A 24272-nucleotide genomic window follows, 5' to 3' on the forward strand; every position below is an offset into this window, starting at 1 on the left:
AAAAGTTTGATTAACGTTACGACTGTAGACAAACGTAGACAATACGTTGTTTGTAAAGTTTAGAAATCGGTGATTTAAAGCATTACATTTCGCCATATTATTCTACGCAAAAGTTTGATTAACGTTACGACTGTAAACAAACGTAGGCAATACGTTGTTCGTAAAGTTCAGAAATCGGTGATTCAAAGCGTTATATTTCACCATATTATTCTACCTTGTTCTTTCCATCTAAAAATTGATGCTGTAATTTATGCCAATCCATGGTCGGAGGGCACTGAGTTGGTACAACCGAAGGAACGTTTGTCGGAGGACAGGAGGACACCGCTGTCCCTTGCGTCGCGTCCAACGGGTTGGTAGGTTCTTCTTTGTGTTCAGGAAACAACATCATTTGCATTTTCCTTATGGTCGCTAATTGAACTTCTCTATGTTGTCTTTGTTGCGGGGTTAGATTTTCGTCGGGGACTTTGACGCCTTGCAGCGACGGTTGCAAACTGCCTGGACCTGGGCTGGTGGTGCCTCCTAATAAATTGGGACTGTGACCCATCGCGGTACTACTAGGAGGCTGTGGATTTGCTGTAATAAAGAATATACATAAAAATATATACAGTAAGAATATATTGGGTTGTCCGGAAAGTTCATGCCTACTTTTAAGAAAAATTCAAAGACATATTTGAATATTGATGCATATTTATTGAATTATATATGTACCATTTTGTTCCACAACCTTTGCACCTTTTAAGGAGTGTACACATGTTATTTGTTTTCAGCTATTCTGACATATTAAGACCTGTACCGCCTACTAAAAATCGGCATGGACTTTCCACACAGCCCAATATATTTAAAAAAAAAGTGCTTTAAAGCAAATTAACTGCGCAAGTATTAGGTTGTCCCAAAAGTTTCTTTCGTTTTATTAATAAGTAATACATACACAATATTTGATGTCTAATGTTACATTATTGAATTGCGTACGATTCATTTTGCTCCATTACTGTTACAACGTCAACATCTAAGAAATTAGATTGTCTATTTCTATAAACACTGTCACACAAAATAATTGAGTGCAAATTACGAAAGAAAGTTTTGGAACAACCTAATATAATACGCGAATACGAATATTACCTGGATTACCAGGTGAGCTCGGTACAAGGCAAGGCACGTCTATATTTGCATCGTCTAGCGACGGTTCGGAGTTACCGAGAGAGTTACCGCCGTTTATATTCCTCAAATTGGGTTGTTCGTTCCAGAATGGAGGAGCGTTGGGGTCCAAAGCTGGTAGATCGGGTGGTTGTTCGGTCGGAAAGGTATTATTCGCGCCTCCTTGATGACCTTTCTGTTTCATCATCGCGAGATTATTCAACCATTGCGCGGGATTTTGACGAAACTGGTTCACTTTATTCGGATGTTTCTAGAACGATAGCGTCGTAAATATTATAATAAATATTATTACAAATGCGTATTCGACCAACGTCGTGTTTATTTAAACGATAGTTGGGGAATATACGTACCTCTAAATATTTCTTAGTGCCCGGTTGCGCGCAATGATAAGCAATAATCGACGGGTATTGCCCTTGCAACACTGCATCCGCGCCTTTGTTTGCTAACGTCGTAGAAAATACAAAAATCTGACTCTGTTGTTGCATGTATTGAGCTTCGCCGCTTCCTGTACTAGTTCCCATTTGTTTGCCGAGAACATTACTAACTAATGGCTGAATTCCATCCGCGGTTATTACGTTGCCACTACAATCTAGAATAAAAGAAACTATGTAAGCGATTATGTTGGAATTATTAGAACCAAAGTAATCGAACGTAACTGTACTGTCTTTCGTCCTCTAATCTTTCACCTTAAGAGTATAAAATCAACAAGGAAAGTTCCTTGAATTAAAGGTACTAATTGTTAGCAAGTTTTCAAATCGCATTAGCTAAAAATAAAAAAGAAAGGAAAGGAAATGTTTCCTTTAAAGGGAAAAAAGGAAGACTGTTACTTTTAATTTAAGAAAGTTCACTTATTAACTTTATACTCTGCTCGTTATTTACTAGAGGGAATAAATGTTACAATTTGATAATAATCCAATTTAACTTGCCCCGTAAAAGGAACCTATCCATACCAGGTAAATCGTCCGCGGGATTGTTATGATCTCCTTCTTGCTTCACAGAGTTCAGAATCGGTTGGTTCGCGTTACTGTTTTGATTTTCCCCTGGCAGCGTACCGTCTCCGTTGGAAGGATCCAGGCAGGGATCCCTGGTGCACTCGGTTGTATCCTCACCAGTGGTATCATCATTGTTACTTCCGGTACCTTCCTCCTTGATCTTCACCGGATCCGTATCGGGCTCTTCTTTGACAACAGTGGTAGGCACGCAACTCGGTTCGCTGGGCTTCTTTTCTGTTTTCATGTTTGAAGCTTCGATTCGAAGGAGGATTATCCTGTCAGACCTTGGTCGTGTGGACGAGAATCAGACGCATGGCCACTATGCTCAGAGCAACGATGCATAGAGAATCGTTGAGGTTAACAACGAGTGAAACTTATCGTCCTGCCGGTGGCCGAACGTGCCCTTAGAGAACGTCGCGCGATCCCGTTCTCGTGGAAGGCATGTCCCGCGGTTCTGTTATTTCCCCGATGGTAAACGTTCTGGCGACCCGTCGGTCTCGCACGTTTTCAGTCATTTAATCGCGGCCCAACGAACGGATTCCCACGCATGGAGGAATCGCGGTTGTCAGCGGGCGATACAGGAACACGGTAACAGAGACCAACACCACGAAGGTATCGGGAACCGATGGAAAAATATACGAAATGTCAGCCCCGTCTCCGCGGCGAGCACATAGTCGCGCCTCCGGCTCTAATGTCCCACGGAACACCACGTTCTAACCGCGTTAACATCCAAAACATAGAACAGGGGGGTCCCGACGCACGCTGCACTCAAATTTCCTTGCCATTCGCGAGCATTGTTCTCCTGAAACTTTATTTGTCACTTCATGGTCGCTTTGATTATTTATTTCTTTTACGCACGGCTGCCAACCGCCCGTCGAAAGTTAGACATCGTTTTAACGCGCCTCGGGACGACAAGGAAGCGTTCATGCGACCGTCAGCGAACGGGAGAAAGACGGAAAAGAAGAGCGCACCCAGGCGTACTTGACTCGTTCCCTTACACTCGATCGCCCGCAGGGTTACTATTTTTGGTCTTTCTTTGCTCGTATTTTCACCATTCTTTCGCACCTTTTATCGCCGTGTATCCCCCGCGTTACCGTACGCATACCTTTGTCCGTTCCCTTGGTCAAACACGGACTTATATATTCCACCGGGCGATATCTCCCTAGGACGGGGGGCCGCGCATTTATTTTACACAGAATCAAAACTCTGTGAAATTAAATTTGGAATAAGCGAGGGCAGGGACGGAGCGCGGCGCACCGGTGCCCCGGCTTCATTTTTTCGATCTTTCGTTACCTTTTTTTCTTTTTCTTTTTGGAAACAGGGGCGAATTTATCCGCGAGAAGCCCTAAGTTCGGGCTCCCGACATCTACAATCATCTTCTTACTTTCTTATTTATTTCACTTTTTCCAATTAGTCGAAAGCGTGTAAGTTTTCTTTTCGAATTTTTCCAAGTGTAGTTCATGATCTTTTTTCTCCGTTCTATTTAAAATCTAACGTTTGTAAATAATACCATATTTTTCTGAATTTAACGAAACGAATTTTAATTACGTAGTTGGATAGATTCTTAGAAATTGTTCTGTTTCGTAACTTTTAAAATTGACATCTAATAAATCCATCTAATAAATACACGATATATGTATTTTATTTTATTACTCATTACTGGCTGTAAATGTAGAACCTCTACTATCAGGGCTGAAAGTTACGAATCAAGAAAAGCACATATAGCGTATAGTAGTTTAGGTAATAATATCGTTATGTAAATAAATGTTATAATCAATTCGATACGATTCAAAGAAATTCAAAATGTTATAATATTCTATTCGATACGTATTCGATACGTATTTAAGTTTGAAATCTTCGATTCCATTTATCTTGGGTTTTTAATACGACTTAGAAACGGGCGCTTAAATTGAAAGCTGCGTCGGGGCTCCAAGTAACCTAGCGTCGGCCCTGTGCACCGTTTCCAAACATGGTTACGCTTTCGACGCGGCATTTTTGATATCGTTAACGCGACGCTGGAGGAAAAACTAAATGCAACTTGAGATGCGATTATTACAATCGTTTTAACAAAATTTTGTAAACATTCCAATATCGCACTGCGATATTTTCCTATATCGAGCAATTTTTTAGTAAGGAATAATAATTGTGGAATTTATATTTATCTAAAATTCTCTTTGAGACACCCTCCATATTCAAATACTAACAATTATTATATTTATTATCCTTATACGGATATATTGTATGTTTCCCAAATCCTATTTGTCTAAATGCAAATATTGATTTTAATTGAAAACTAACAACAAGGAAAACGTTTCGAATCTTTCTACGAGTTTCGCCCACTATAAGTTGCATCGTTCATGCATTGTTTACGCCGCGGAAATGTGAAATGATCTATAACCTTACGAATGTTACGAAGCGTGTACAATCCGTTATGATCCGTTAGAAGATCTAATCAGATCTAATATTCGATTCGAAAAATGTCCAATTTAGATGAGAAAATAAAAAAATGGATTGAATTGATTCAAACGAAAGATTTGAACCCGGTAATAGAAGATATTCAGGTTAGTAAAATTTGTTTAACGAAACCTTATTTTCGTTGTTTATTCAAATGTAAAATGTAATTTGAAAGTATTTTCATTTGCTTGAAATTTCTCGAAGCAAATGAATACTACTTCGAGTAAAAAGACATCTAACTTCTTGCAGGTACACGTTCCCCTGAGACTAACTGAAACAACAAACAAACAAATTTTTAAATTGTTGTTACATTTGTCGCACACCGCAGACAAATGTAGCAAAGAGAATTGTACTATAGGAGATAAGATTCACAAGTTGACGCGTTTATTGTGCTCAACTTTAATTGAAATACCGGATAGCAATAAGTTTGTCTGTAGCTTGTTTCACATAGTTCGTTGTTTGTTAACGTTATGTATGTATAAAGAGGCATCCGATGTGTGTTCTTGTTTAAAGACGGAAGCGCTATGTCATTCCAATGAAAATGTGAGCAATATACTAGTAAAAATAGCTTATTTATGGTATATGGCTGTCAATAACGCGTTCCTTACTCTACAAAATGATCCGTCGAATTTGAAACATTATTACAATTTAAGGGTTGTTATAAATCACGAATTAGATATAATACAAGTATCACATAAAAATTATATAAAGCAGTTGCTTACGAAGATAAGTTCATATTTAGATAAAATTGCATCGACAAGCAAAGAACCGAATATATACTTTACAGATTTCTATAGATTTATAAGCGAATATTTAAATCAAACATCAATTTCCTTAATCGAAGACGAGAAGAATGGTCTATCTCAACACATGTTCCATATAGTAAGCAGAATCGTGTGCGAAAATATAAATGAAAAGTGCCTCGAATCTGGGATATTCAGTTCGACGCTTATACCTTTGAATACCATAAGCGATTACTTTAAAACAATTCTAACGAAAAACGAGGAATGTTATCAATGTTTCCAGCAATTTCAATGCTTCTATCTAATATTTCTGAAACCAGTTGAACATTTAGTCAACAGCGACGCAGAAAGTATTCGAGATCTATGCGATAATTATACGAAACTTTCAAAACAATACGGATATACAGGATCCATTAAATGGATGACGTTTAGTATCGTTCAAATTTTAGATCCATTGCTTTTGTATTGGGAGGCGTGTATAAAGAGTGGAAAAAAGGCTTTCCTTGAAAATGGTATATTACTGGAAGTAATGAATTTAGTTGCACACATGACCCTGTGCTTTATAGAACAAACACCGAATAAATGTAAATCTTGCTTAGATAAAGATTGTATGGTGAAACGAGATATATATAACGCGATAGTAATAAAAACCAGATGTATCATGGTGATCATTAAGCTTTCTGAGAATGATTTGTCGAGAGATATTTGCAAGCTTGCAAGAAAATTTTTGGAGCAGAGCGTAGGATATATTCACGAAATGAAAAAATCCAAGTGCAAGGGTTGGACGTACCTGTGGTCCAACTGTGGCTCTTTAATTTACAATTTGATTATTATGTCCGAACGCATTTACGAAGAAAGCGTGTCTTTAATCTCTCTGTTACTGACCGCCATCCTGGAATTCGAAGGTGTTCAACAGAAGTCTCGATACATCAAACTTCAAAACCCTTTGTCCGCAACATTGCATAGACTGTGCTGTCTTCATTACAATCGCGGTATGTACAGAGAAGCTATGACTGCTTCCGCGTTAAATGCTTTGTTGAGTTACAACGATCCAGACACGAAAGCATTTCAAATGTGGGCATACATCAAACATAAGTCCGTAACTTCCAAAGAGATAATGGAAACGACCATGTTGGCTTGCTTGAAGGCGGACGAAGCGAGAATAAAGGAGCTAGGACTATCAATCGACCTTTCCCAATACGATCTCGTCGCAATGTGTTTAAGAGAAGCGAAAGGTTTGCAAGAAGCAAAGGTGAATCTTTCGGTAGCTATTCGCAAAGTTCTCGACGAGATGACATTATTAAAAGTAAACCCGATGCAATACGCTCGCGCTGTACAAATGTTAGCGTATCATTTGCTGAACTTTGATTTCGACAACGAAAATCTAGATTGCGTTCAACGTGCTCTGTCCATGCTGAAAAAATCGAAAACGTACAGTACTGTTATGTGCTTGCAAGCCAATTTAGAGTTTCATGTTTTTGTAAAACAATTACGCGTTACGAATAAGAAGACCAAAACAGAGATGGAGAATACAAAGTTCGCGTTGTACGCGCAAAAATTGTCGGAAATTGGAGAAAACATGTCTGGAGACGTGGTACCTGCTTATAGCATGGTAAATATCAAGGAAGATTCTAGGATTCGGTCGTACTTGGAAGCACCTTTAAAGAAATGGACCAAGTGCTTGAAACAAAACGTTGTAAGTGTAACACAGCAAAATATATTGGGTTGTCCGGAAGGTCAATTTTTGATAGGTGGTGCAGATCTGAATATGTCGAAATGGCTGAAAACAAATAAGATATATATACCCTTAAACATCCCTTAAAAGGTGGAAAGGTTGTGGAAGAAAATGGTGTACCTATGTAATTCAATAAATATATATTACAATTCAAATGTGCCATTGAAGTTTTCTTAAAAATTGGCACGAACTTTCTGGACAACCTAATAGTAAATTATGTTTCTATTATCAAGTAATACGAATGAACTTTTACTATTGAAAGGACGAAATTGTTAAAAGCGACGAGCCAAGAATAACGCTTCACACCTTGATAATAGCTGGCGAATACGCTCGTTTGTATCGTTACGAGGAATGCGAGATAAACATATGGAAACTTGCGTACAAATTAGCATTCGCATTGCAAGATAATTCCGCTATCATTTATAGTAAGAATATTTGAATACGGTGTACCGAACACGAACGAAATTTATATCGTAATAATGAAAATATTTTTGTTTCAGTTACAGGTCGTAGTATCTCGTCGAGAGAAATCGATCGCAAGTGGATTACCACTGCCAAAGAGCTTGCTGTCAAACTTAAAGATACGAACGATAAGAACATCGTATATGCGATCGCGGTTTTTTGGATAAGTTTGTCAGATTTCTACTTTGAATGTGGTATCGTAAGTTTATCGTAATTTGGTATAGCCAACATTTTATACGTTGATCTTAATTGGGTATTATATATTTATTTATTTATCTTCAGCACGACAAAGCCAGAAACTTACTCGATGAGTCCAAGAAGCTGAAAGGAATATCTTTCGGCTCTAATATAGCTGTATATTTATACAGCTTAGATAGGATCTTATGCAATTGTTATCTGTACAAGGAAGACGTAACGTACGAGGAATACAGTCGATACATCGTTGAGAGTTTGTACACTATGATCACTTTGAGCGAGGAACTATCATTGAGGAAATGTAACTAAGCTGGAATGTTTCCATTTATACTAGAGATCCCTACTTCACGTGTATCGAAATATCCGGGAACACGGGTAATTAATGGATCCGTGTTTTAATCCATGTATTTTTAATACACGGGTATCCGGGTATCGAAATACGCTGACACCCGGATATTTAATTACACGGATATCCAGGTACGTATACGTGCATCGAAATACACGGGTACGCATACATCGAAATACACGGGTACAATATCCAATTATTTTTATATGCAAACTTTTATGTAAAAAAGCTATTATTCTAAAGTAATGATCCTTATTAATTTTGAAAAAATTGATATGCAGTAAAATAAATTAATAAAAAATATATAAACATAAGAAGAATAAATATAACAGAATAAATATTTTAATGTAACTTGTAAAACTTTATTTACTAGTTAAAATATTAGGTTGTCCCGAAAGTTTCTTTCGCGAGTTGCACTCAATTATTTGATGTGGTCGTGTTTATATAAATAGACAATCTAATTTCATAGATATTCGTGTTGTGACAGTAATGGAACAAAATGAATCGTGCACAATTCAGTAATGTAACATAAAACATAGACTATTGTGCATGTATTACTTATTAATAAGGCGAAAGAAACTTTTGGGAGAACCTAATAAATATTCAAGCCACGGGTAACAATAGATAATTCGATGTACGTGTACTCGTGTATTTCGATGCACGTGTACGTACCTGGATATCCGTGTATTTAGATATCCGGTTGTCAGCGTATTTCGACCCTCGGGTACCCGTGTATTAAAAATACAGATGTTCCGTGTACCCGTGTATTTTAATACCCGTTCAAAACCGTGATCTCTAATTTATACCATCCCATTTGAATTTCTCCACACCCTAGAAATAACATTTGAAAATAAAAGATTGCAACGGGACATCCAGAAACTTATTCAGTTGTATTAAAATTGTTCCGTAGGGAAACCTCAAGACAAACATTTGTTTGGCCTGGACATCCTGTTGTCCGCGACAGTAAATCTGTCTCTGCGAATAAATAGTTCGCTGTCTTTTCGAGAAATCGGCAGTCACCTGGTGCGACGATTACGAACAGCGCAAGCAATAGGAGCGACCATAAGGGTCGCAGAGATTTTAAAGTCGCTTTGCTACATCGACTTGTCGCGTTCACAATTAAACGATTGCGAGGTGAAGCTGCAAGGATTGGAGCATATTTTAAATATCGAAATGGTCGAAGCGTCGATGAAGAGTAAACTGATAAAAACGATCCTGGAGAACGCGTCGCAGACGCCGATTAGAATCGTGGACCCTATCAGAGACATTCCGCAGAACGACGCCTCGCCGATTCTCAGGAACAAAGTGTTTGATCTTCCTGAATTTTTGTGCCATGAAAGTTGCAATTGTTACGCGTGTACCAATGTCTCCTATCGCTATTTGGTATTCGCGAGCACGCATATCAGGGCCCAATTGTACGCGTTGCAACAGAATTATGGAGCGTCGTTGCAGCATTTCCACGGCGCGTTTAAAATAAAAGACTCGATGAACTCGGAGAGATTCGCGTTCGAAGACGAGCGCGAATACATTTCTTGGCAGGACCGTTTCTACAGCACGGATTACGTGCTCTTGCTGATCAACTTTTCGTACCTTCTGAGAAGCTACTCGAACAGGATGCGAGACGAAGTAACAAATATCGCTCGCTTGGCGATGCGGATATGCGACATGTATAAATTGAAAGGACATCCCATTTACATGTCGGTCCAGGAACTACTGCTCGACGAACGTTTCCAAAAAATGTATAACAGTATCGACTATTCGAGTAAGCGTCCCGTAATATTTATAATAATTCCTCTTACGTGTCTCGTTTACGAAACATTTCAAATGAAATTTTTTTATTGTAGCATTCACAGTTCCTGACGCGTCTGACATCGACATATCGAAATATCTACAAACACCGAAAGCCGAAGAAAGTATTTGCATCACGCCAGTCGTTACCAACGCTCGAAAGAAGAAACCTATCAATATTCGACGGGTTCGAACGCCTCCTCTTCTGAACCTAACCAAAGTTAGCATGAACTTCAGCGACGACGAGGACAATGATTCTTCGCTACCTTCGGGACACAAGAGGACGAGGATACACGGGAAATTGACAAGGAGGAAAATCCTGGACGAAGATTATTCGGAGGTCGCCGCTAAAACGGAAGAGAAAAATTCATGCGTTTCAATGAGGGATATTGTAAACAAAATTGTACCGCTGGTGCCGGATGTATCCGAGCATTTATGCAAGACAGTCGACGATATAGACGAGCCTGCGACAAATGAAAATGTACAAAAGTTAATCGAGAGGATGGAGAATCTTAAACTGAATGTAACGCCGCAAAGAAAAATCTGGAAAACGCGAAATTCGAAACGATTAAATTCGAGCGACTGTAACAAAATCGACGAAGCGATCGCACTGTTGAAAGACTTGGATGTTAACGAAGGAAAAAGTAACGTTGATCTTTCCGATAAGAAGGAGTCAACGTCTCGACAGAATGCGACAGTTACACCTATTATTAAAGTGACGGAAGATAATGTAACTGTCGAAGAACGTAACCAAGTAGATAATTCGAAAAACACGAGACGAATTACTAGAACACGTAGCGTTGTAACTAAGGAGACGAAGAATACAAGAACTAGGAAATCTAAAGAAGAATGTAAATGATAATGCCTATGTAATGATAATAACACTGCCTATATGTATTTATATGAATAATTGAGAAGTTGTAATTTTATACATTTTGTAAAGAATGAATAAGTATTGTTGCGAATTTAAAGAAAGTACTGTATCTTTGCGAGTTTATATTTTTGGTATAATAAAACGTGAAAATAAACGATTGTTTTTGTTAATAAACAATATGGATCGTACCGTGCTTAAAAATATATAATTTGTTATTCGAAGAATTTCTGGTTTCGTACAGTCGATGTTCCGTGGAAGTTCCTAGAATTTTAGAAAATATTTATTAAAATATTTCACATATATACACGTTGAGTATAAAATATTAGGAGTTAAAATTACTTAATGGTATTACAAATGTAGATTTCTATCTTATCCTACCAATTAGTTTCTCTACACCTATTATACTTTATAAATAATAACCATATTTCTTCCAATTAAATATTTTACAAGCATTCATTTAATCTTTTTCGAAAAGAAATTTTTCTTCGTAAATTTGTTTACCATTCTAAGTATCACACAAATGTTTACTGTTACGCAGTATGGCCGATAATAATAAATAAATTTTTGCATTATCACCTAAAAACGGAAAAGTACGTAATTCATTTTTCATCGAATGGAGAATCACTCGTAGAAAATTGTATCGAAGGCTCGATTGCAGAAATATAATTTCATATTATATGCTACGATAGTTATCTATGAAAAAGAAACTCGAAACTTTTGTTCCTCGTGATAAACGAAACATTAAATCAAATATTTCTTCGATTTAATTTAATTCATTTGTATTGGTTCGTGTCTCATGCTATACGCATTTCAAAGTAAAAGATCAGGAATTTTATATTACAAATCGATACAATTCTTCGATACGATTGATCAATGTCACCGATAATCTGATCAAACTATACAAATTTAGAAGTAAATGTATAATATTGTTATATACTCGCGTTATACGGTGGTATGTTCTCATTGTTGGAATAAATTTTAAAAAATATATTGTCTACAAAGAATATTTCTCCTTGAGTTGAAGTATACGTATTTTTATCGTCGACAATGAGAATTAATCACGGAAAATAAAAATATGAATATAGCTTTATTTTCCCCGTTTAAAAATTGTTCTGCGCGACGTTACAAATAGTGGGAATTTCCAACAGTCGTTAACGATAATGTAACTTAGAATATTAATTACAAATAAAAAGTATTCTTGTACATATACCAATTCATTTTTTTTCCTTAATGAAAAAGAAACAGCGATCAAAAGAAATTTTTCACTGATCTTAATATTTTTAACAAGATCGTAGTATGCAGAAAAAGTTTGGCAGAAAACGAGAATAAACGTTGAATATAATAAATTATAGTTAGATAATTAGAAAGATACAAAAAGGAAATCGTGGAAAAATGCTACTCGATTGTGCAAGAAAAACAGATGTAATTCTGAACGACATATTTCTTTCGTGTTTGTATATCGGAAAATTGTGATATGGCAATGAATGCACTTTTATTTGTTTCTTGCCCGCCATACAAAAATAACATAAATCAGAATTAGAACAGTCATTGATCACAGTCTATAAATGGGTATAGTTCAGCTCGGAATTCACAGAGCATTCATCTTTGTTTTGCTTGAGGCCTAAGCCTCGTATTGTCTCTTCTTGATTTTTAGCTAATTCCATCAAAGCTAAAGCGCCTAACCATTTTTGACTATCCTCAGGTATCGGTAACTTTACAAGATTCTCTTCCTGTTTAATAACTACTACTTTTGTTCCTGTTTCCAATTCTACTGGCGCTACTTTCGTGATAGTATCTTTGCTATTATTATTATTATTGTTGTTGTTGTTATTAGAACTACCAGCTAACATTAAAACAGTCGGTCTCGTTATGTTTTCGCTGATACAAGGACTCATGATCGCGTCCTGCTTAACATCCTTTTGAGCAAAATTCTTCATTTTTATATTCGATCGATTCAACGAAGAATTCGTAGTATCTTTTATGAAATCGTTGTCCCAATATACATGAGCCGGGTGTTCGGATGATTCGAGTTTAGAGGTAGAATGTTTATCGTTAGGTAAGAAATTATTTGTAGTTTGCTGCGAAGTGTTCCAAATAGTTTGCGATAATGTATTCGACACTTCGAATACGTACTTTTGCTCTTCCTTCGCGCACGTTTCCGAGGATTCGTTATCGACATCCCAAGATACGTGACCGGTCGCGTAAGAGGAATCTAACTCTGATTTTGCAATTTCAATTTCTTTGCACTCGTTCAAACACGAATTATCGACAGGCGCGCTCCATTGCATTTGGTTACAATTAGATTTAAACGAAGCGGTCACAGCTGGATTCGCAGGCTTCACATCCCAATTCAAAGGTTTGGCCAGCTGCTGCTCCAAACAAGCTTCCCGTAACCATCTCTTCTTTGGCTGAAGTCGGTCCAATGGTCTTCTCAAAGGAGTAATCGCTAACTTTGTCGATATCTCCTCGTCTTCGGATGTTTGCAACACGGCGCACGTCTCTGCAGGATCTTCGTCTTGGCTTTCCTCTTGGCTGTCTTGACTCTCGCAATACAGTCGCTGATTAGATCCTTTGCAATCTAAATTCTCCTGTTCCCCTGTCGCATCCATCATCAAACCCTTTCTAGATTTAACTCTTTTGTGATTCTCCGAACTACTTTTCCAACTTTTCTTCTTGCGTTCATTTTTCCCTGTGGGCGTCCTATCTTCTCGTTCCCTGGACATTTTGTAACGTTCTAGCCATTTAGTCACGTCGTGAGGTAATTCCGTATTTTCCGACACAGGCTTCAATACAAAGTCATCGGAACGTGTAAGAGTGGCATAAGGATGATCGGGGCAGTGTCTATTAGCGTGTGTAAATCTCATTTCACAGCCAGGTTCCGTACATAAAAAAGGTTTCTCTCCCGTATGCAGTCGTTGGTGAGTCTTCAATTGTCCGGATTGGGTAAAAGCTTTCGTGCATCCTGGATAATCGCACGGATAGGGACGTTCACCTGGAAAGACAATTATCGTTTCATGAGAATCAGGAACGCATCGAATAAAACACAGCGTTATAACACAGCACCGAACTAAAAAGGAACTTTTTATGCAAGCCTTGTTTATGATATAATGTTGTGGATCTTTATTCAAAATAAAATTTTTGTGCCTACAAAAACTGAACCTACGTAGGAATTTATTTTGGTCTGCAAATATTATAACGTGAACTTTGCTTTCAATCTTTTTTACATTCTTACATATTGTTTGCATTTTGTAGGTTCTTGCACATTCAAATTTCCTATAAATGCATAAAGATCCGCAGTCTAGTTACGATATGTAACATTGTATTTTTCGACAGTTCTCAAAATAATATTAAAGCTTAATAAATAATCGGAATAAATTATGCATCAGAATTTTAAAAAATGGGTAATTCGAACAAAAGAAGTTCTGTTTATTTTTGGTATTGTCAGTTCCACTCCGAACAAAGAACACATTTCGAGGCACGATATCTAAAAGTATTATTTCGAGGCAACTCGGTATTTTTCATTTCTATAATTACGCGTATAATACAAACAAACAAACAATATTACTGTTTCACGTTCGATAGCGTAGCGTGCTTCCATTCACACGATTCGTTATTTTCATAGGTAAGCCATTTAACTATTTAAAGTACGCATGATGGCGATTGGCGGGACGCGTGACCAAACGAAGTCGCGCATCCAGGACCGTATCGCGTTCCATGGAACCCATGGGCTACAAGTGCGGCGAGTATAAAGTATTTTTTTCGTTTCTTTTTTTTTTGTGTTATACGTTTACATCCATTCATAAATAGGTGAGTTTGAGTATTTATACCTTCGTCAGAAATGAAATAACACTTCGTTTAACCTCTGGGGCTGACGCGTTGTGTTTCTAAATTTCGTGCGTAATTTAAACACAATTTATCTCGATCATTGATTATTTAGCTCGTGTTATAGATATTACGCATATTTTCGATCGTAATTTATTTTTGGAGTATCGTATCTTGTAAAACTTTATCGAATTATTTTATCGTATTAAAATAGGGAATTTCGAATAGTTGGATATTTTCGAGAACGTTCTTGTTGACAATATTTTCTCCATTATGGTTGCGTAGTTTTCGGAGTATACGGTCCCATTTTTACGTTATTAACACTTTACCGACCTATCAATCGTCTCTGTTATTACCGATACAGTATTACATAAATATTAATGAAAAAACGATTTTAATAGATAGAACAAAGAAGGAAATGAAATGAACCAAGGACTATCCACAACAACTTTACGACTTCAAATCTCGCGAAAACCGCTCGAACTTTTCCAAAAGAAATCGGAGTGATCAACCTCGTACAATAACTATAACTTATGGTATATGTATCTTATTAGGTTGTCCAAAAAGTTCGTGCCGATTTCTAAGGAACATTCAAAAAAACGTTTGAATTTTAATATATATTTATTGAATTACATAGGTGCCATTTTGTTCCACAACCTTTCCACCTTTTAAAGGATTTATGCATGTTATTTGTTTTCAACCACTTCGATATATTCAGACCTGTACCATCTACCAAAAATCGACATGGACTTTTCGGACAACCCGATACAAACGTGATCGATAAATAATATACTTAAAAAAGAAGATACTAACGCTACGAAAATAAAACTATAATATATCATTGAATTTAATTACGCGTCTAACCGCCGTCGGTAAAGTATTAACGTGTCAGCCGTCGAAGGTCGAGGGCCCGCGAGGTCCGCGTACGTCACTGGTAGCGAAACATACCTGTATGGGTGCGCAAATGTGCTTGGAGGCTTTTCTCCCGTGGAAAGACCCGGTTGCAGTAAGTGCATTTTATACTGCTGGGAGAGGTGCTTCCTTGCATCATGAGGTTCGATAGAGCGTCAGCTCTAGGTCGTCCACGGCGATGATGCTCCGATCCTCCCGAACGCGATCGCGGTCCCGTTCGCGTGGCCACCACGTTATGCTCTCTATATTCAGGCGACGAGCACGAGCTACCGGGGCTGAGGTTCACATTCCTCGCCTCTTCACCCCAGTTCCACGGATAAAGCATGGTGTCGCACATCGGCGGGCTGCAGGGCAACGCTTCCGTCAAAGGACGCGATTCACGCTTCGGCGTGTGCAATTCCATTTCACGTATTTTTCTCTCACTTCACCTCGCCGTTCGTCCCGGCCACCTTAAAAACCAGCGTTTCCGCGACCACCTTTCTGTCTTCCTTCTCTCTCTCTCCTTCGCGACTGCCACCCTCCGTGTGCCGCGTGCAACTGGTAAACCGCCAAAACCCGAGCAACCGGCGCGATTCTGCGATGCACGTGTACCGTGCCGCGAGTATCCTGCGACAAATACGCGTAAACTTCGCGGTATGTTCTCCTTCGATTCGAGACAGCGACAAAATAATAGAGTTTATAGAGGAAATGTTTGTTCGTTGCACGGCACTTACAACGGAATCACACCTCGTCCCGCTTCCAGTGTTGTTGGCATCGTCGTAACGACTGTTTCTACACGCGGCTTGGCACCGTTGCGCGCGCACCCTTTCCCTCGCCGCCCGGCGACCAATCACGGCCGCGCCCGGAGACGAACGCCGCGTGATCCGTGAAGTTGGCTAATTGCGTTCTTTGTGAACGCGATAAATGTTTACATCGAATTGTTTGTTTCTTACGGTTCGGTGTCGTTTCTTTCAAGATATTTGCATTCATAACATTTGGTTCTCTTTGCGATATCGGACAAAATATGTCTAGTTTGAATTTACGATGCCTCGTATGAAAACGCTGCATAATAGTTTGATGGGTGCCGGTAGGGTCGTAGCTTGAGTCACCAGTGCCCCGACGCAAACGTAGGAATTTTATAATTGAATTTTAGATCATTTTTGTATATCTTTATCTATGGAAACTATGGAAAGCTACCCTGGGATATAATAATCGTATCTTCCTTGTCAATACAGGGTGTCCCAAAAATGTTGTAACACCTAGAAAGAGGTGGTTCGGAAGGTGATTTGAAACAACATTTTCGAAACTCCGAGTTGACTTCAGCGACAGTTGCGGAAAAAGTAGGAAACTCTGGGATAAGGACAGAGAGGGCGATACAAAAATTGCAGGAGAGACGAGGACAGGACGATTAGGCTAGCATGATTTTTTTTCCAGGATATTGAAGCAAAGAAGCAATATTTTCTAATAATTCTGGTTTTAATATATTCGTTACACTTTGGCGGATGCGACTCCAAGGCCTGATTTTGCAATTTCGGCCTTAAAATTTTATAAGCAACAAAAGTGTAACAGAAAACTCCGACCAATCAGAGCGCGCGTATACCGTTGGAGCGGCCGTGGTAGCGAAGACTACGCGCTAAGCAGCCGCGCTTATACGCTACCGCGAGCGCTCCATCGACATACTCGCGCTCTGATTGATCAGTGTTTTCCGTTGATATCTCCTCAACGAAGCCTCGAACAACATTTTTGCTAAGGAAAAAGTTGTTTCAAATCACCTCCCGAACCACTCCTTTCAAGGTGTTACAACATTTTTGGGACACCCTGTATTTTCTGTTCGTAGAGTATTCCTATTTTCACGGCCCTGAGCTAGTTTGCAACGAACCTCACGAACGATATCAAAATGGCAAATAAATATGCGTTTGAATAATTATGCGATGATAAATCTGTACTTGACTATCATTCTAATTAACTGTTTCAAAAATTGTACAAAATATTTACAGTTGTTACAAAGTACGAAGTAATTACGAAGTAATTACGAAGTAATTACGAAGTTGTTTCTTTAAACAGAAATCCTTGAATATTCGTATAATACGATGAATAAAAGTATTAGTTTTTAAGAATCTTAGTTTGTTCGAAAATATAAACTGTAATAATTGCAAAGAAAGTACAAGTTAGACGATATACGTTTCGAATACATGTTTTCGCGGCACGGTAATACATGAACGTTCGATTCGCGGGCTATATGGAAACTCGAGGGACTGTTGAGAATCGACACTGCGGTTTGTCGTTGATTATTAAAACACCAGGAAAAATACGATGCACGACCGAAATAGTACGGATCGGATTTATAAATATTACCGTGGAGCAATAAGATAAATCACGAAAGATAAGGAAATCTATTCGGTCGAGCGTTGAGTAATTCATGAAAATAATGCCGGTTTCTTTGAGAACTACGGCCGCGTAAATCGCGTCGGTTTATCGGCGGACGATCGTTTATTTTGCAAATACGATACGATGAAAATTAAAAATCGAATTTTAGACGACGTTTGGAGGATCGAAAGGGTGTAAGATCGACGGTTTAAATAATATTGGTGGGGAGGCGGGGCGCTGGGTGCAAGACAATTATGCGGTCCCTCCCTGAGCGCAGACCTCGTGGTGAACTATCTCCGGACTCGGCCATATTGAAATATTGAATGTCTCTGTTACACAAGGGCTCAAGAGTAGCCGTGAAATTTTCGCGTGATCCTCGACGAAGAGAGGATAATAAGAGACATCATGGAGACTACGTACAGCATTAACGTTACCAACAAATTCTCGGTACCGTTGTTGGGCGATGACGCCGATCTGCACGAGATTATGCAGCAACGGGAACAAGAGAAGGAAGCTAAGAAAAAGGAGAAGCTTTCGGAAAAGGAGAATAAGAGTAAGCAGCCGGACGCGCAAAAGCCGCCCGGCGCGAAACCTCCGAAAACTCGAGTGATAAAGGACGCGCAGCAGCCGGTGGTGAAGGTGCAGGATCCAAAGAAAGATCAAGGTTAGTAAATTTTCGTTACGGATCGGTCGCCTCGTGCGCGGTATTATGGCCGTCGCTCGGGTCCCCCTCGTGGGTCCATGTGCTTTTGATATTTTGCCACACGTTAACCCACTATTTATCCCAATCGACAACCGTTCCCTCGTCTTTCCTCATTTAACTTCTCTTAATCGTCCGCCGCGGATCTATTTTCGACCGAAAATCCCATGCGACGCTCCTATTTTTCCCCATTTTTTTTTAACCATTTCTCATGCCGCACTGCACGGGATTCATTTTCGCATCGTAAAAATAGAATTTACCGATGACCGACCTCCACGTGTTTAACGAACAATTTCGGTAGAATTCAACGAAATTTTAATGTTAATCGCGACACTTTCATTTAAAAGGAATATATCGGAAACGGTTGAATACTTGTATCACTATTTTTATTGCGAATAATCGATATATTAAAATTATGTTGATACATGTGCATACATTACTTTGTAATTGAAATGGTGTCCATGTGCACGCGTGCTTTCATATTTTAAGGATAGGTATTAAAAACCGAGAACAAGAAATATTTATATTACTGTTTTAGGTTTCTTTGCTCGAAGGAAACGTTTTGTAAATCTGAATGTATTCTTTTGAAATGTGATGTTGCAGAGTATTGTAAATGACTTTGAAATTGTACCGTGTATGTTAGTAGATAAAAAGCCACCGCAACAAAGAACAACCGGTGGTGGCGGCGGTGGAGGAGGAGGAGGAGGAGACCGCAACGTCAAATTCTCTGGAGAGAGCAGGGAGGAGCGCAACAATAGACGCAATCGCGAAGATGGGGAGAGGACGCCTCGTGGCCAAGGAGAACTGAGACGTGGACCTCCTGGGTAGGTATAGTATAAATAAATGCAGCATAAACAAAGCATAGTTTATCAAACATTCAAATTATACTTTTTAAGGTGAATATAAGAAAAACGAAATTATTCGTTGAAACCTATTATTACTATGTTAGCTTATGCTAATTTTATTTGTAAAAGTGAATTTTGAACATAGTTTTGTTTTGTTTTCAAGTTTTACTGTTGTGATACTCAATAATATTCTTTTTTTAACATACTATAAAGCAGAGATGACCCCTTATTTCTCAATGAAGAAATAAAACTTCATGTATAAATTATTATACGTTAAATTTTTGCATTACTTTTTATCCCTCAATAAATATTGTACGTCTCTGCTATGAACATATATATACAACAGAGCAGTAAATTAGAATAAAATTGATACGTTAAATGTTTACTATTAAAACTGCTCCGTCTTGTCTATGGGTTAATAGACAAAAGCAATAAATAGTTTAATTACATTCAACCCATTACCTTAAGTAACAAAAGAGGAAATTGAGAAAAGGAAAAAATTACAACAATATCGCATGTGTATTACTTTTGTATCGTAGTATGCAAGAATTTAAGTTGATAATAGTATATAATCGATGGAATTTACATATTAGTTATACTGAAAATTTATCGCCTCTTTATTATCCTCATTGTCATTCAAACATGATTAATTCATTTAAAAAAAATGGCTTTAATATACAATTTATCGCCTCTTTATTATCCTCATTGTCATTCAAACATGATTAATTAATTTTAAAAAAATGGCTTTAATGTACAATTATTAATATACCATTCTTAATGTCATCGAATGAACTCACTTTATACTACGATACGGATGTAATGCATCCCCCTGTTTTCCTTCTTTTCATTTAAATTAGTATGTTAATTTTTAAGAATGTTCCAAAGATAGGTGCCAAAGTATTCGCAACTGATACACTACCATTGTTATTTTTACCTATAAATTGCTCCGAACTGTTTATTTCAGTGAGGGACGCGAAGGACGTGAGGGCCGTGAAGGACGCGAGGGCCGTGAAGGTCGCGAAGGACGTGAAGGTCGCGAAGGCCGCGAAGGACGCGAGGGCCGTGAAACACGAGAATTCAGAAACTCTAACGACGCTCAGCCACGTGGAGAGTATGGAGAGCGCAGGGGTCGTGGTGGCATGCGCGGGATGGGACGTGGCGGACGTGGAGGGCCACGCGGTCGTGGAGGATACGATAACCGTGGAAAACGTGAATTCGATCGTCAGTCTGGCTCCGATAGAACGTAATTTTCACTTAATACTCCAATTTTTCAATTTTCAATTATGGATTTTCTTACTTGTCTAATTGAATCCTTGTGTTTACACAAGCAGCGGGATTAAACCAGTGGATAAAAAAGATGGTGCTGGTAGCCATAATTGGGGAACTCACAACGATGAAATCGAGTAAGTGTGGTACACGTTCCTGTTGAAACAAAAATGATACGTTTAATCTCCGATCGCTTTTTAAATCTTTCGTTCTCTCGCTCGCAGGGAAAGTTTGAATCAAGAGAGTCAAGATTGGCCTAACGAGAAGCCCGACGGAGATGCTCCTCAAGCGTCCCCGGAAACAAAAGAAGGAGAAACGAATCCGGATGCCGCCGAAGAGAAACCAGCCGAGGAGGAGTCGCGCGAACTGACGTTGGACGAATGGAAGGCTTTGCGCCAAAACAGAGCGAAGCCACAATACAATTTACGCAAGGCTGGCGAGGGTGAGGATTTGACACGTTGGAAAAAAATGTACGCGCTCGAGAAGAAGAAGGAGGGTGCCGAGGAAGACGACGAGGACGAGGAGGAATACGATGCCGCAGCAGAGTATCCACAACGTGTCGGAAGGCAAAAACGTGTGTTAGGCATCGAGATACAGTTCAGTGACTCGCGACGCGGTACTGGTGGACGTGGTCGGGGACGAGGTGGCCGCGGCGGAGAACGGGCCAACGGTCGTGGATTTGGAAATCGCGGTGCTCCTAGAGATGGAGAACCGCGTGGTCCTGTAAGTATTTCTTCTTATAAATAATATTATTCTAGAAATTAATTAATTCTAAACACGATAAAATCAACCGATATTCTTTTCTACTTTGCAGCCTCCGCAAACCGAGCAAAGGTCGCCTCGAGGACGTCAAAACGCTCCGAAAGTAGACGATGAGAATGACTTCCCATCATTGGGATAGGTGGTTTCGTTCATCTACACAGTATCCCACCATTACCACCACCATCAGTACTACTACCACAGATAAAATTACCACTAATACTAAACAAAAAAAAAAAAACAAAAAAAATTATTACTATCAACATTTTTGCGTCAGTGACAACGTTAATGCATAATACAGTACACCCTTGCAAAATGAGATACGTAATTTACCTAAATAAAATCGTAGCGCTCGAACGCGCTCTTACATATTGGCACTTTGACGTACACATAAAAAGTCGCATGATATGAACAATATAGATCACGATCCTTTTTTGTACTTGTAACAACCGAGTTTGTTCCGTAACTAGTTACGAACACTAGTTCGCAGTCGAACAGTAATAAGAACGAGGCTGGATATATTCATGGACTTGTCGATAATCGTAAATTTGATCAATACTAGACGTGAAAACAAAAAAAACGAGTAAATAAATATGGCTGAAAGACTTTAAGCGGACCAGCAGGAATATAATATCAAAAGATATAGTCATTTTACATGATAGTTTGAAGCTGCTTAAATCCGAGTGAGATACAGTTCCGAATCGGAAACGTGAAATTTCACCTGTACGCGAAGAAGCTGAGGGAAGTTTTCACCTCGATTTTAATTTTGATGTCGTATATCGAAGGCCTAAGGAGGCTGGCCATAGCACCGACTCTCACAAACACGTGTATAATAACTTGTTAGGCGGTAAATTTTAAACATTCTTTCTGTTTTATAATTTTTATACGGTGTTAGGAGAAGCCTTCCTCGTAACCGACGAGCTCGTCGCTTGTCGTACATAAAACGTAAGAGACTTTTAAAGCGTGTATTTCTATCTAAGATGAACATCTCTGATATTAAAAGTGTCTACTTAGGTACGCTAAGTTTGGCTTATATAGAAATATATAGAGATTTTTTCCTTTGAATGATGTAACCGGTCTGTAAGAAGTTTAACATTTAAGTAAATATTAGACACACTGATAAACAGCTTTACATATATATTGTATAACGAATTTAAGAGAGCGCGATCTCGAGGCACGTTGAGAGGGACGATAGTACGAATCCAGTCTTACATAGTTACGTTACGCGTCAATCATCATGTTCTATGACCCGCTATATTAGTTATCTATTGTATTTGTTACATGTAAAATGAACGATACTACAGCCAAACATTCAAACCCTCTCCATAATGCGATAAAAAGGATAAAAACAAAAAAAACAAACAAACGTTATAAAGCTGTTCGAAGCTTAGGTATATGTGTAAATAACATGATATTTACAGTAATAAATCGTGACCGCACGAGTCACTTTGGACTTGACTACTTAACCAGTCGATTTACGGAGAAAGATAGAAAAAGGTTTTTATTTGTGCAGTATGCGAAGAATGTGAGTACAAAAGAGAGAAAAACAAAAGAGAAAAATGAAATGCGTGTACCAACTTACATCGAACCCTTCGAGGCACGATGAGAATTGGGCGTCACTGAAAGCTATGAAAAAAGAGGAGAAAAAAAAATATGAGAGGTGCTGTACCCAATAAAGTTATGAGTCAAATTTCATTGTAAGCATCTTGTTGTTATTGAAGCAATACCGATTGTTGAAAAGGATGCGTAGAAGTCTTGAAAACCTGCTACGAAATCGATTAAACGCGATTGACCAAAGATCAAAGTGATGGTGAAGTTAATCATCTGACACCACGGTATTTCCAAGTTTATTACTTTATACAGGGTAAATCACCTAAAACTCAAATTGAAACGTGACTGTCGTTTTTTAAGTATATTTAACGATGACACTTTTTTCTCAAGGTAACAGTTTTCAAGACGATAACTCCTTCCAATTTTCTGTTTCAAGCCTTCTTTTAGCAATTTCTTTAGTATTCAAACATAATTAGTGCAGCGTGCGAATGTTAAACTGCGTATACTTGGAAGCAAAACGGTGTGACATCACTGATGGCGTGAGGCCTTCGATTGGTAGAACAACATTGGTGATCCTCGTTCTACCAATTGAATGTTCAAATGCGTTTCGCTTAATGCGATGTCACGATACTTGTTTGCGCGCAATCTATGTATATTTATTTAAAATATGCAAAGCTGTAGGAATTTGTTCAAGTTCAAACGGTCGACTATGTTTGATACTATAACTCTCGTTCTAACCATACTGAACAAAATATTGTAAAGATTCTTATTCTGCATGAAAATAAGTCTTGTAAAGTAGTCTTGTAAATTGGAAACGTCGCAGTTTGTGGAAGAAAACATTCGATATTTCTTCGTCGAGCGGTGTAAAAAAGAAAAAAAGAAACGAACAGATATCGAGTTTATTTTAGTTCAGATGATAGAGAGGCACTTTGTTCTCGAGATATCGTGGTAACCAGCTTGAAAAATGCCATTTGGCGAAATACGTCATTAAAGTTTGCAGTGTAAGAGTATATTATACAGAGGTCGGTTCAAAGTTCTCTAACTTTTGGGATTTCAACGTAATTTTTACAGTCTAGCGTTATTAAGAAATTTCACCCAGAAAAATGTAAACAGGAAAAATTTAATTTTTAAATTAGACAGATCTCTGGGTAGATTATGGTCTGTGAAACGAATTCAATCACCTATTTGTGTTACTGCAGTTCTAGCTTCATTTGAGCGCTAACTAATTAATAGAACACACGGAGTACCTACTACATTAATTTAAAGGATTGAAGAGCGAGTACTTTCTTTATGTATATTTATTTACCATATGCAAAACTGTAGGAAT

At 38.4% G+C, this 24272-nt stretch overlaps 4 protein-coding genes across 9 annotated transcripts in view; 2 read left to right on the top strand and 2 right to left on the bottom strand.

Annotated features, from left to right (window-relative positions):
* LOC128879456 (protein BCL9 homolog) overlaps positions 1-3847 on the bottom strand; it is a 9963-nt gene extending 6116 nt beyond the window's left edge. For both annotated transcript variants that reach the window (XM_054128601.1, XM_054128600.1), the window contains exons 1-4: positions 2106-3847; positions 1506-1744; positions 1120-1405; positions 215-573 (exon numbers count right to left, since the gene is read on the bottom strand). In XM_054128601.1, coding sequence (XP_053984576.1) covers positions 215-573; positions 1120-1405; positions 1506-1744; positions 2106-2391 — 1170 coding nt within the window. In that variant the 5' untranslated portion in view covers positions 2392-3847. The remainder of the gene's footprint in view (positions 1-214; positions 574-1119; positions 1406-1505; positions 1745-2105) is intronic.
* Positions 3848-4525: 678 nt separating this feature from the next.
* On the top strand, positions 4526-10741 carry LOC128879372 (uncharacterized). 2 transcript variants are annotated; one of them, XM_054128445.1, is made up of 7 exons: positions 4526-4708; positions 4851-7040; positions 7342-7504; positions 7580-7740; positions 7824-8037; positions 8993-9844; positions 9927-10741. In XM_054128445.1, the coding sequence occupies exons 1-7, from the start codon at positions 4625-4627 to the stop codon at positions 10727-10729; spliced, it is 4467 nt and encodes a 1488-aa protein (XP_053984420.1). In that variant the 5' UTR covers positions 4526-4624; the 3' UTR covers positions 10730-10741. The 2 variants fall into 2 exon arrangements, with proteins under 2 accessions (XP_053984420.1, XP_053984421.1); XM_054128446.1 differs by lacking the exon at positions 4526-4708 and having other exon boundaries at positions 5013-5144; positions 5389-7040.
* Positions 10742-10930: 189 nt separating this feature from the next.
* Positions 10931-16313, bottom strand: LOC128879373 (uncharacterized). Of its 2 annotated transcripts, XM_054128447.1 has the most exons (3): positions 16192-16313; positions 15515-16084; positions 10931-13736 (listed from the first exon to the last, which is right to left on the bottom strand). In XM_054128447.1, exons 2-3 carry the CDS (start codon positions 15879-15881, stop codon positions 12304-12306), a joined length of 1800 nt encoding a protein of 599 aa, XP_053984422.1. In that variant the 5' UTR covers positions 15882-16084; positions 16192-16313; the 3' UTR covers positions 10931-12303. The 2 variants fall into 2 exon arrangements, with proteins under 2 accessions (XP_053984422.1, XP_053984424.1); XM_054128449.1 differs by lacking the exons at positions 15515-16084; positions 16192-16313 and adding an exon at positions 13977-14199.
* A 1784-nt stretch (positions 16314-18097) lies between these two features.
* Positions 18098-23095, top strand: LOC128879374 (plasminogen activator inhibitor 1 RNA-binding protein-like). 3 transcript variants are annotated; one of them, XM_054128450.1, is made up of 6 exons: positions 18098-18488; positions 19168-19348; positions 20334-20612; positions 20698-20772; positions 20860-21358; positions 21450-23095. In XM_054128450.1, the coding sequence occupies exons 1-6, from the start codon at positions 18230-18232 to the stop codon at positions 21534-21536; spliced, it is 1380 nt and encodes a 459-aa protein (XP_053984425.1). In that variant the 5' UTR covers positions 18098-18229; the 3' UTR covers positions 21537-23095. The 3 variants fall into 3 exon arrangements, with proteins under 3 accessions (XP_053984425.1, XP_053984427.1, XP_053984426.1); XM_054128452.1 differs by having other exon boundaries at positions 19171-19348; XM_054128451.1 differs by having other exon boundaries at positions 18100-18488; positions 20701-20772.
* Positions 23096-24272: the final 1177 nt, after the last annotated feature.

This window comes from Hylaeus volcanicus, chromosome 7 (genome assembly GCF_026283585.1).
Source record: "Hylaeus volcanicus isolate JK05 chromosome 7, UHH_iyHylVolc1.0_haploid, whole genome shotgun sequence".
NCBI classification, from domain to species: Eukaryota; Metazoa; Arthropoda; class Insecta; order Hymenoptera; family Colletidae; genus Hylaeus; species Hylaeus volcanicus.

Coding starts and splice junctions, on each gene's coding strand:
- LOC128879372 (XM_054128445.1), top strand. CDS start 4,625: ATGTCCAATTTAGATGAGAAAATAAAAAAATGGATTGAATTGATTCAA. Junction 7,041..7,341: donor AGTGCTTGAAACAAAACGTT/GTAAGTGTAACA, acceptor TACTATTGAAAG/GACGAAATTGTTAAAAGCGA. Junction 8,038..8,992: donor GGAACTATCATTGAGGAAAT/GTAACTAAGCTG, acceptor ATTGTTCCGTAG/GGAAACCTCAAGACAAACAT.
- LOC128879373 (XM_054128447.1), bottom strand. CDS start 15,881: ATGGAATTGCACACGCCGAAGCGTGAATCGCGTCCTTTGACGGAAGCG. Junction 13,737..15,514: donor ACATTTGCGCACCCATACAG/GTATGTTTCGCT, acceptor TTGTCTTTCCAG/GTGAACGTCCCTATCCGTGC.
- LOC128879374 (XM_054128450.1), top strand. CDS start 18,230: ATGGAGACTACGTACAGCATTAACGTTACCAACAAATTCTCGGTACCG. Junction 18,489..19,167: donor GGATCCAAAGAAAGATCAAG/GTTAGTAAATTT, acceptor CGTGTATGTTAG/TAGATAAAAAGCCACCGCAA. Junction 20,613..20,697: donor CAGTCTGGCTCCGATAGAAC/GTAATTTTCACT, acceptor TGTTTACACAAG/CAGCGGGATTAAACCAGTGG.